Genomic DNA, 11572 nt, shown 5'->3' with positions numbered 1-11572 from the left:
TTGAGTTTTGTGTTACTTTCATATATTTAATTTTCACTACTCTTTATCGTATTAAATAAAATAAATATTTATATATATAATATAACGTTTTCCAACTTTTTTAAAGGGTGTCACGAATTTTTGATATATTAAATGTCCATAAATTACTATTATTATGTATTTTAATTTAATATTTAATATACTATTCTAAAAAATAATTAAATTTTTAATCAAAATTTATTTATCTAACAATATTATTTAAAATAGTTAAATATAATTATGTCATTTTAGATATCACTAATACTTACTAATTTTTACATAGTAAAATAATAGTTATTACAAAATAATACTTTTCTTGTTCTGCCAGTTCACATCCTCGTGTTGTTCACCAATCACCGAGGAGACCTGTTTTCCTCTACTCTCCAGTTTTCGCATTGTTCAAATAAATAGAACCAAATAGCAGAAGAGGAAGAAGGAAGTTTGAAAATGGGCGAGGAGAAGCAGAAATCAGCTGGAGTTTGGCCAACGGTAAAGCCTTTCGCCAATGGCGGTATATCTGGTATGCTTGCTACCTGCGTAATCCAGCCAATCGACATGATCAAGGTATCATTTATCGTATCACATAACGCGATTGCCAAGAGTCATGGATTTGTATGCATTGATGGTTGTTCAAGATCCGGGTGTTTTTGTTGTTTAATTTCCTGGATGAAACTTTTGTTCGTTTCAGATCTTAGACCCAATGGACCTTTTGTATCACTAAAAACACGATTCTTGTCAATAGTTTTGTGGATTTTAGGACCTGCTCTGCGTAAGATTTAGAATTTTTTTGTTTTACCGGTGCTTTATGCCGAACAAAATGCTTTTGTAACCTTATGATGATCATATTGTTAAAAACCTGATTCGTAGGTTGCTTTGCATCTGATGTTTACTAAATGTCTGTGTTGAATGAATCACGAACCTGTTTGACTGGGAAATCGAACTCTTTCGTCTATGCGTGTGCTGAAGGGTGTTGACCATTAAGTTTTTATTTTCTCAATTTCAGGTGAGAATACAACTGGGCCAGGGATCAGCTGGTGAGGTGACAAAGAACATGCTTAAGAATGAGGGCATTGGTGCCTTTTATAAGGTATGTTTTACGTGAGAAAATCATGTTAATTTTATTTTTTTATGCCAGCTGTCTTCTTCATTATCACCTGAAAGTGAAATAAGGTTGCTCGATATCACATGTTATTCAATTATAATTGTACACATTTGTTTATAGAAAAATATTTGATTGTTTTGTTAAATTAAGTTGCTTCAGCATTTGTGGTGGTTTAGTTAAACTTATGTTGGAAATATATGGTCTAATTAATAACATCTGAATTCCTTATTTTTTTCGGGGAGGGAGGAGGGATATCAATTAACAGGAATTAGTGTCTTTGAAAGATAAAATCAACTTTTTTTTTGCAGGAGCTCTTAAAATGAAATGTGCGAAGTGTGTTAATTTGGAATGGTTGGAGCTTTTATTGCCAATTTGCTATGCCAGTTTAATTTTGATCTTAATTTATTAAGTTTTTCTAACAACGTAAAAAAGTTTACTTTTAACTGTCAAAACATTATGCTCATCATGATGACACCAACACCTGGAATACAAAATACGAAAAGAGCTTGAGGTTGGAACTATCCTTTTTCTTTTGTTCCTCGCCTTGCCCTCTCACACAGGTTATAAGATTGAATGCTCATTGTTTCATCAATATGATTGGTATTTTTTGCTCCAGTGCAAGCACGCGTTTCAATAGATGTGGTTATAAGGGCAAGTAAAGCTACCCAAAAATGTACATCACAATAATTGCACCGGCTTACAACATATGATAATCGAATAATTTACCAAATTCTATAGTTGGTTGTAGCAGTTCGGGTCAAATCTTTTATACCCTATAGCTACTCCAATGACATGTTTCAATGACTAAGCTAGTAGGGATATATAATAGTTGTTATCTGGCACACATATGCTTGGTATTGCATCAATCTCCATATGTTTGTAAGTTTTGTTCCAGTTGTTAGAAAGTTAGACTCCAGTTCAGTTAAGTGTTTTATTTGTAGTATGTGTTAAAAGTGTCTCCTCAGATGAGCTGCAGTATACTCGAGTTTCTCCTGGAAACATGGTTTATGGATAAGAAAATTAGACCACATTTGGTCAAGTTTAGAGATATTGTCTAATCTCGTGCCCAGGCATATGATGGAATACAAGGTGGATACGAGACGGATATAGATGGGGAAGTATCAGGTGAATATGAGATGAATACGACAAGAGACTATTTGTAATTTGCAAATAAAGATTTGGGCTACTTGTAATCATACTACAAATAATTAATTTTTTTTAAAGAAAAACAATAACAAAGTTGGAGTTTTTAATAAAAAAATATTGCACTGTAATAGGACAAACATATAACATCAGTCAAATTTTAAGAAAATCAAATTTTATACGTAGTACAATTTTTTTTGGGATTTTAATTGTTGATGTGGTTTTTTTTTTTTTTTTCAATATTATTCATGCACTATTGCATTTATATATAATTATATTATTTGTTTAATTTATATATGTATAAGATAGATGTACCCTCTTGTGTCGTATCCTAAATTTTTAAAATTGTTGTATCCCATAATCGATCCGCTTCTCCAATTGCATATTTGTTGTATGTTAATTTAAGAAGTGCAGGCCTACAATGCACTTACTACCATCATTTTTTATCTTCAAATTTGTATTTTTTGAACTGTGGAAATGTCTCCATAAAGGTGATAAATGGCTTCATTATTCTCATGATAATGAAATGGATTTGCCTTTGCTATTCCCTGACTGATAGTTCGTATTAAATGCATATCAAATTGCCCTTGTCTGAGTTCTACATCCAATGCAGTGCTCAGCCATGTGATTTAGCTTCTGACCTTTGTCTTAATTATATTGTTACTTACGTAGGGTTTGTCTGCTGGGCTTCTTAGACAAGCTACATATACAACCGCACGGCTTGGCTCATTCAAGTGAGTATTTATGTGAACAATTTACTATTGAGTCATGGGCATTTTAATGTAGATGTGGTGATATTCAGGACTATTGGGCTCAAGGATTGTTTATCATACATGTTTATAGTGTTTAAGATGTTTTAGACCTTTTGTTATCGTGAGTTGATCAGTTGATGTATCCGCCATTAATGATTGTTGTGTCATACCAAACATGGACCATTTGTTTCCTTTTCGAAAAGACATTCAAAGGACAATGCTATCCAAATTTTTAGTTTTCCAATTATTTTTATTTGTAACTTTATCAAGCAAAGAAGTGTAGAGACAGTAAAGTTTTTTATGTTAACTGGCTTTGGTTATGTGCAAACTGTCTGTTAATCTGCACTTGTGAGTTTTATGTTCCTTTGTTGGTCGATTGTGAGATTTATTATCACATTCTGTTATGTTTTCTCCCTTAACTACACAATGTAGTTAAATCCAATTGGCATATTAAAAACTTAGCCCTATAATCTATATCATTTCATTTAGTAAGATTTTCTTAAACTCACAATTCTTAAGAATTGAAAATTTCAGGAATTTTTTAGTAGAACAAACTTCCATTAATTTCATAGAGCTACTTAATTTTGCAGTGGTTTTCTGAAGGAATCAACTTCTCATATTAGAGGGATTTGTCGTGCTAGTATGTCCAGCAGCCAGAGCATTTAACTTCGAATGTGACATATTGTTATACACTGGATAGTTTTCTTTCATATAAATATAGGTTAGTTTGCCTCCGTAGCTTCGGGAATGACACAATCTTAGTCAAACAATTGAACTGCGTAGGACTGGCCTGAAGTTATTTTTGGTGACTTGCCTCCCGTGACCAACTCTTGTGCATATTTGATGAGGGTACTTTGGAAAATAAAGAGGTTTTGTGGGGAGACAAGTGGGTTTGTTTGCCAATGTGGTGTTTCCATGGGATGAATGGGTGAGTTGGCTGTTTGCACTTAGTAGGCAGCTGTACGCTATATGCATTTCTTGTGATACTTAAAGTTCCACTGAACCAGATACCCAAAATTATGGTTGGTCCATTATGTGCTTTGAAACCATATTAACAGTATCCGGCTTTTAATTTCTGAATGTGCAATGAGTTTCCTTGACTTATACAATAAGTTCCAGCATTTATCCTGCTCTAGGAAATTCTGAAATGTACATGATCTATTGTGATTTAAATTTGGAATAGCATTTCCAACTAACCTGGACACTATTCTGATGTATCATAGGATTTTAACCAACAAAGCATTAGAAGCCAATGATGGAAAGCCATTGCCACTGTATCAGAAAGCTTTGTGTGGATTGACTGCCGGAGCAATTGGAGCAACTATTGGCAGTCCTGCAGATTTGGCCCTCATACGTATGCAGGCTGATGCAACATTACCTGTTGCACAGCGGCGAAACTACACAAATGCATTCCACGCCCTTTATCGTATTACTGCCGATGAAGGAGTGTTAGCTCTCTGGAAAGGCGCTGGACCTACTGTGGTAAGGGCTATGGCACTTAACATGGGTATGCTTGCTTCTTATGATCAAAGTGTGGAGTTCTTCAAGGACTCCCTTGGTTTGGGTGAGGCTGCCACCGTGTTAGGTGAGATACTTTCTTGGATCATTACTGCTTGCAGTACTTTTATCTTCACTCCCTGGCTTTGCATTATATTTCAGTGTAAAATCTTTTGTCCATTTTTTCTTCGTGGATTAAAATTTGAAACTTTCCCACTCTTTTCAGGGGCAAGTACTGTATCGGGATTCTTTGCCGCAGCCTGTAGTCTCCCCTTTGATTATGTTAAAACCCAAATACAGAAAATGCAGCCAGATGCGGCTGGGAAATATCCATACACTGGTTCTTTAGATTGTGCCATGAAAACGCTAAAGTCAGGAGGACCCTTAAAATTCTACACTGGATTTCCAGTCTACTGTGTAAGAATTGCCCCGCATGTCATGGTATACTCCTGCATATCCTTCCCTGTCCGTGTGTGCGTGTTTTTTTCCCAATATGTTTTGATTTTTGATTATCTCTTCACGCAGATGACATGGATATTCCTGAACCAAATCCAGAAATTCCAAAAATCTGCAGGATTGTAATTCAAAGCTGATACACAATATCGGAGTGATGTTTTGATCAAAATAATGTCATGACATGTATTAGTTTATGGTTTTGATCACCGAACTCACGCTCCAAAGATACGTGGCCAAATATTTACAGCGATGTTTTAAATTTTGTACTGAGTTGAACTGAATCATTTTGGGCTAGGAATTGGAGTCGTTCAAATTTCTGTCAAGTGATTTAAAAACACTTAATTTTGAAATTCTGGAAAATTTTGTTTCAGGAAAATAATCAGTGTACTCTGGATTTGTTGATTTTTTTATTTGCTGTACTGCTGGAGGTTGATGATTATGAATCCGAAAGGATATATGTTCTCATTATTTACTAAGGAGTAGTGAATTTTGATATTTTTAAATATGAGGATAAATATATTATTTTATATTTAAATAAAAAAAAGGGACAAAAAATTATGACGATAATTATTTATTTCTCTCTCACACAAATAGTAACCATAATGTATTCAAATTTAGCCAAAGATTTAATTTAATAAGATTAGATTGATCCGTCTCATGGATATTACAAAAAAATCTTTTCTAAATTATTATGTTTTATAATAGATATAAATCGAATGGACTGCTCTTCAAAAAAAAATCATGCTCAAATTTAATTATATGATTTATTAATTAATATTATAAAAAATAATTAAAAATATTACACGTGAGAGAGAGTGCAGCACTTGTGTGCCGAAGTTCTAGAGTGTTCCTTTCCATCCCAAAGTGAGATCGACGGCTGAGATTGATTGCAAACTTCTTAATCTATCCGCTTTGGCCACCTCTCTACCTACATAAACCCTCTTCTTCGTGTTTGCCAACCACCTATCTCATACACTCTCCCGTCCAGCTACTTGCGTAAACCTAACCTCCAATTCTTCATTCATTTTCCGGTGAGCAATCTAATCAGTAAATTAATTTCTGGGTTTTGAATTTTACAGGTGATAATGTTTTTAATTGTGGGTTTTACTATTTTGTGAAGATTGAGACTGTGATAATGATACGTATGTTTTGTTTTTAGATGGATTAGATTCTGCTTTGGTTGATGAAAATTGAGCTAGTCTGATCTGTTATTCATTAATTTCTTGATTAATGGAGTCTTGTGTTGTGTGACTGGAGCTTTTGAGTAGAGCTGCGATTGTCGATAGATTGAACACTTCGTTTCTGTAATATCAGTTGTTTTAAGTACCTTTCAGCCATCTGCGTTTCATTTTGTTCATTGTGAATAGCATGTGGGAACCTTCTTACCTTGACATTCTCTGCCTTGTCAAAACTTGCTAGTGTTATCACTGCAATTTTCTTGTGAACCATTAGAATTTGAGGCATACATTTGGAAATTACATATATTCTACCCTTACCCGTGTCAGGTTTAAGGAGTAAATGGCTTCAACATTTGCTTCTATCGGTTCCTTAGCTGTTCCGGGCAACCGGGTGATGGATGGAAAGCTTACAGGTTCATCTACTAAGTTGTCCTCACTTGCTTCCATATCTTATGGTTCATTTCGGAGGCAGAAGAGCCTTCTACGGAGATCACGTTCTTTTCAAGTGACAGCTGCTGCTAAGGAATTGCATTTCAACAAGGATGGCTCAGCTATAAAGAAATTGCAGGTGAGTTGGTGAAGTTTTTACTTACCTAATTGAAGATTTCTTTACCTGAATGGTTATTGATTGATGGTTCTCTTGTGGTTAGAGTGGTGTTAACAAACTTGCAGACCTAGTTGGTGTTACCCTTGGACCTAAAGGAAGGAATGTAGTCCTTGAAAGCAAGTATGGTGCCCCAAAAATTGTTAATGACGGAGTTACAGTGGCCAAAGAGGTACATGAATCATGCACGTTGTTTCTGGCTTCGGTATATCTGATATTATGGGATAGTAAATGAGTGTGCTAATTGGCCATGTTCTTCTTGATTTCTTTGTGGATATCGTATTGGTAATTGATCAAGTGCCCGAGGTTCGATTTTTTCCCATTGATATCTTTTCGATTTTGCAAATGACTACTGCAACGCCAATAATGAACTTATTAGTGCAATGGTTCTGTTGGAGCTCACATTACTGGCATTGGGATGTATACCAATTGTTTTTTCCAGGATGTAACTGAGTTTAGTTTATGTGAAAACATCGCGTGGATTCCCATGCAGGTTGAGTTAGAGGATCCTTTGGAGAACATTGGTGCTAAATTGGTGAGGCAAGCGGCTTCAAAAACTAACGACTTAGCTGGGGATGGAACAACAACATCTGTTGTTCTTGCTCAGGGTCTGATTGCTGAAGGTGTTAAGGTATGTCTGAGCATTTTATGCTGCTAGGCCTCCTTGACTATTTGAAGTTAGACTTGATAAATTATTTCTGCACTATCCATGATTTCAGGTGGTAGCAGCTGGTGCAAATCCTGTCCTTATCACTAGAGGAATCGAAAAGACCGTCAAGGCCTTGGTGTCTGAACTGAAGTCAATATCAAAAGAGGTAATCTATGTTTGTGTTCTGGCAGTCTCAAGCGATGCGGGGGGAAAATTTTCTTTGGTATAATTGCTGACAAGTCAATAGATGGCTTAGTAATGAATGCTATGAACAGTGAAACAAGTGATCCATTACAGGTGGAAGATAGTGAGCTTGCAGACGTTGCTGCTGTGAGTGCTGGAAATAACTATGAAGTAGGGAATATGATAGCTGAAGCATTGAGTAAAGTTGGTAGGAAAGGTGTTGTGACTCTTGAAGAGGGAAAAAGTGCAGAAAATAGTCTTTATGTTGTTGAAGGAATGCAGTTTGATCGTGGTTACATTTCTCCATATTTTGTCACGGACAGTGAGAAAATGGCTGTTGAATTTGAGAATTGCAAGGTAGGAATATATTTAACTTTTTTGCAGGAAAGCTATTTGATGTACAAGAAGCCACCTAAGCATTTTTCTTGCCTGACAAATGGATTTGCTATTGTAGTTATTGCTGGTTGACAAGAAAATAACCAATGCAAGAGATCTCATAAATGTCCTGGAAGAAGCTATCAGAGGTGGATATCCTGTTGTAATTGTTGCTGAAGATATAGAACAAGAAGCTCTGGGAACTCTGGTTGTGAACAAACTAAGGGGAGCGCTGAAGGTTGCTGCTCTTAAGGCTCCTGGGTTTGGTGAAAGAAAGAGTCAGTATCTTGATGACATTGCAATTTTGACAGGAGGTAACTTTAATTGATTTTCTTCTTTCCTTGCCTGATTTGTAAATGCACATTTTCTGAGCTACGTGTGTTCTTTATTAACTAAGTCAAGTCTATTCTTGATTCAGCAACTGTGATCAGGGATGAGGTTGGGCTAACATTAGACAAGGCGGACAAGGAAGTTTTGGGCAATGCTGCCAAGGTGGTATTGACAAAGGACTACACAACGATAATTGGTGATGGGAGCACTCAGGAAGCTGTTAATAAACGCGTAACTCAGATTAAAAATCTTATCGAGGTTTGTCTATTTGCCTTTCACGTGCTCTACTTATGGACTTTGCTGAATGGTTGTCTGAATGACTTGTGGATGTATTGTGTTTTGAGCAGGTGGCAGATCAAGATTATGAAAAGGAAAAGCTGAATGAAAGAATTGCAAAGCTTTCTGGTGGTGTTGCTGTGATCCAGGTATTTTTTGATAAAGGAAGTTTGTGCTAATTTATTTATGTAAGAAAGGTTGAATCATACCCTGGCAACATCATCTTCATATTGCTACTTGAACTTTTAGGTTGGAGCACAGACAGAAACTGAACTTAAGGAGAAGAAGCTCAGAGTAGAAGATGCTCTCAATGCTACGAAGGTAAGCAGCACGGATCAAGTTTAATTCCTATTCTTTGAGTTGCTAGTGGGGGTGAGTGTGCTTTTATCATTATTAATTTAATTCATGTACAGGCAGCTGTTGAGGAAGGAATTGTTGTTGGTGGTGGATGTACATTGTTAAGACTTGCATCAAAAGTAGATGCTTTCAAGGAAACACTTGCAAATGATGAGGAGAAGGTAAAAATTCTATAATTTTACTATTTGAGAACTATCGTGCAGACACGTTGCTTAAATATCTTGGCACGATGTTGGACTGATGTAGTACGTTTATTCTTAGACACTTGTTGGCTACGAGTCTGACATATCACGTGTCTGGTCTCAAAATTATATTTAAATGAAGAACACATGATACTGAATTTATAAAAAATTTCCGAGTTTTTTCTCTCAGGTAAACTTCGTTAAAAACTGAAGGAGTGAAAGTAATATGTGCGCGTGCATATGCACGTATATATCTTACCTCTTAAATCACATATATCTTATCTCGAAAATCATCTATCTTTTGCATTCACATTATATAAAACGTATTTTATATAGTGTTAGCTGCTTGGGACCTGATTTTTTTTATATACATCTTGTGCTATGATTTCTAAAAAAATCTGTTTCTATTATGCCCTTTTCTGTCTTTTCATGTCTGTCTGTCCTATTTTGAGAAATGATGTTGGATGATACTGGATTTCGTAGAAGGGTGCCAATTATAATTATATCACTGCTAGGATATGCAACATCCTCAAAGTTTTACCTTATAAGTTATTCTATTTTTTCTTGTTAATGATGAGTTCCTTTAATTTGGCAGGTTGGAGCAGACATTGTCAAGAGAGCTTTGAGTTACCCATTGAAGTTGATAGCGAAGAATGCTGGTGTTAATGGAAGTGTTGTTAGTGAGAAGGTAGATAAAAATTGTTTTACTATGGTCTGATCAATGGATTAAAAAAAGGATTGTTTCATTGGATTTTCCATTCCCACTTGCACACATGTGGACACACGTGAGAACAGTCTTGTGTATCACATACCACAGCCAAACTCAGATTTGGATCTTGGCATGTGTTTCAGGTGCTATCCAGTGACAATCCTAAGTATGGGTACAATGCTGCTACTGGACAATATGAAGATTTAATGGCTGCTGGGATAATAGATCCAACTAAAGTAAGATGTTTTACTCGATTGCTTCCACCAACCCAATCTTTTGTTTAGCAGCTACGATCAACTGATTGATCCTTTATGAAAAGACGAAGAGGAATTTAAAATTCTTTGAAGATATAAAAACTTACTCCAGAGTGAGAGGCCTAACCGTGCTTTAAAAAAGTCCAATATGGTGAATGATGTGATCCATGTAATGATTGGTCTGTCTTCCTGACAAGGAAGATACAAGATATTGCTGTCCTTGATCTTGTGACTTGTTCTCTAGAGTTTTGTAAAGCTTTATTGGATATGTAAATCATTATGGATGCACTTAACAGTGGTTATCAATTCTCATTGAGGCGCGATGATTTAGCTGTCTTAACTTTATAGTTCGTATCTCTTTCAATGAGCTGTTTTGTGTAGCCTTTTGGAAGGAGTTGTTATGTTGAACCAGAGTTCTTCAAACTTATGTGGATCCTTCCCATGCCTCGGTTGTACTGAATGCTTATTTTTTGCAACTTGATGAATTTCAATCGTTATTTGATTTAGGTGGTCAGATGTTGCTTAGAACATGCATCATCTGTGGCGAAGACATTTTTGATGTCAGATTGTGTAGTCGTTGAGATCAAGGAGCCTGAGTCAGTTGCTGCTGGGAGCCCGATGGACAATTCAGGTATATATTTTTAGTTGTACAACTTCAGCAAACATTCATTCTTTACTGAAAAACATGCGAGGTCACTAAACTTTGTACCTACCCTGTTCGTTCAGGATACGGTTACTAAGCAAAAGGAGGTTTGAGAAGAGTTGATGGATCTGTTTCCATGATCTTTACAAGTTGCAGCTCCATATAAACTGGAATTTTTTGTAGGCAGACTTGGAATTTAGCCAACTCAGAATTTTGAGTCTCTTTTATATGTAACAGCTAGATAAGCTCAGCTGGGATCGGCAAATGGGCACCTGCATTTTAATTATGATTTTTCCATTCCGCTTCGAAAGAGGCTGTGTTAGTTAATCAAAACTGGACCTTGTTATGTTTCTTTTCATCCAAGTAGAATTTTCTTCTCCTGTTATCGAAAGTAGATTTGATATCTCATTCCATCGCTTCATAGACATTTTAGGACAAAATAGCGCCGGCCCTCGGTATGTCTAGCAATCTAAAATATTTTGAACAAGTAACTTGTTGGGTGTAATAATTGTCTTTACTTAGTAGAGCGATCGAACCGTGGTGTTCGAACTGTTGTGTGATTTAAAAGATTTAAGTGACATAATTATCATTAGTTATAGCTTTTGGTAAACGTTCGGTCTTACATAACTTTTGTCTCTGATCACCAAATCAGTCGGCGTCTGTAGAAACTCTCCAATCTCCGGGGGGGTTACCAAGTAGGAGAACTCAACTTGTTCATCTTAGAGTCACATTTCACTCCTTATGAGTTCCGTATTTTAATGTTTATGCGTTATTTGATTTGTCGTTTGGCTTCAAATAAGTGGAAGAAACGATTAAAAATGTGGAAGCATATTTTTGTGGAGAAAAGAGAACCTGAGTGTGTTA

General features: G+C 35.9%; 2 protein-coding genes across 3 annotated transcripts; both read left to right on the top strand.

Annotated features, from left to right (window-relative positions):
- Positions 1-333: 333 nt before the first annotated feature.
- LOC140972936 (mitochondrial dicarboxylate/tricarboxylate transporter DTC) lies at positions 334-5407 on the top strand. Its single transcript, XM_073435418.1, has 6 exons — positions 334-582; positions 1022-1105; positions 2936-2997; positions 4239-4600; positions 4739-4953; positions 5038-5407. The coding sequence occupies exons 1-6, from the start codon at positions 466-468 to the stop codon at positions 5092-5094; spliced, it is 897 nt and encodes a 298-aa protein (XP_073291519.1). The 5' UTR covers positions 334-465; the 3' UTR covers positions 5095-5407.
- A 434-nt stretch (positions 5408-5841) lies between these two features.
- Positions 5842-11093, top strand: LOC140972935 (ruBisCO large subunit-binding protein subunit beta, chloroplastic-like). Of its 2 annotated transcripts, none has more exons than XM_073435415.1 (15): positions 5842-5999; positions 6474-6714; positions 6797-6922; positions 7244-7381; positions 7470-7565; positions 7697-7939; positions 8037-8271; positions 8376-8545; positions 8635-8712; positions 8813-8884; positions 8977-9081; positions 9698-9790; positions 9955-10047; positions 10573-10696; positions 10792-11093. In XM_073435415.1, exons 2-15 carry the CDS (start codon positions 6487-6489, stop codon positions 10803-10805), a joined length of 1815 nt encoding a protein of 604 aa, XP_073291516.1. In that variant the 5' UTR covers positions 5842-5999; positions 6474-6486; the 3' UTR covers positions 10806-11093. The 2 variants fall into 2 exon arrangements, with proteins under 2 accessions (XP_073291516.1, XP_073291518.1); XM_073435417.1 differs by having other exon boundaries at positions 5932-6015.
- The last annotated feature ends 479 nt before the right edge of the window (positions 11094-11572 follow it).

This window comes from Primulina huaijiensis, chromosome 3, assembly GCF_012295235.1.
Source record: "Primulina huaijiensis isolate GDHJ02 chromosome 3, ASM1229523v2, whole genome shotgun sequence".
Lineage (NCBI taxonomy): Eukaryota > Viridiplantae > Streptophyta > Magnoliopsida > Lamiales > Gesneriaceae > Primulina > Primulina huaijiensis.
The sequence above is the reverse complement of the archived record's forward strand: the minus strand, read 5'-3'. Positions and strand labels throughout refer to the sequence as shown.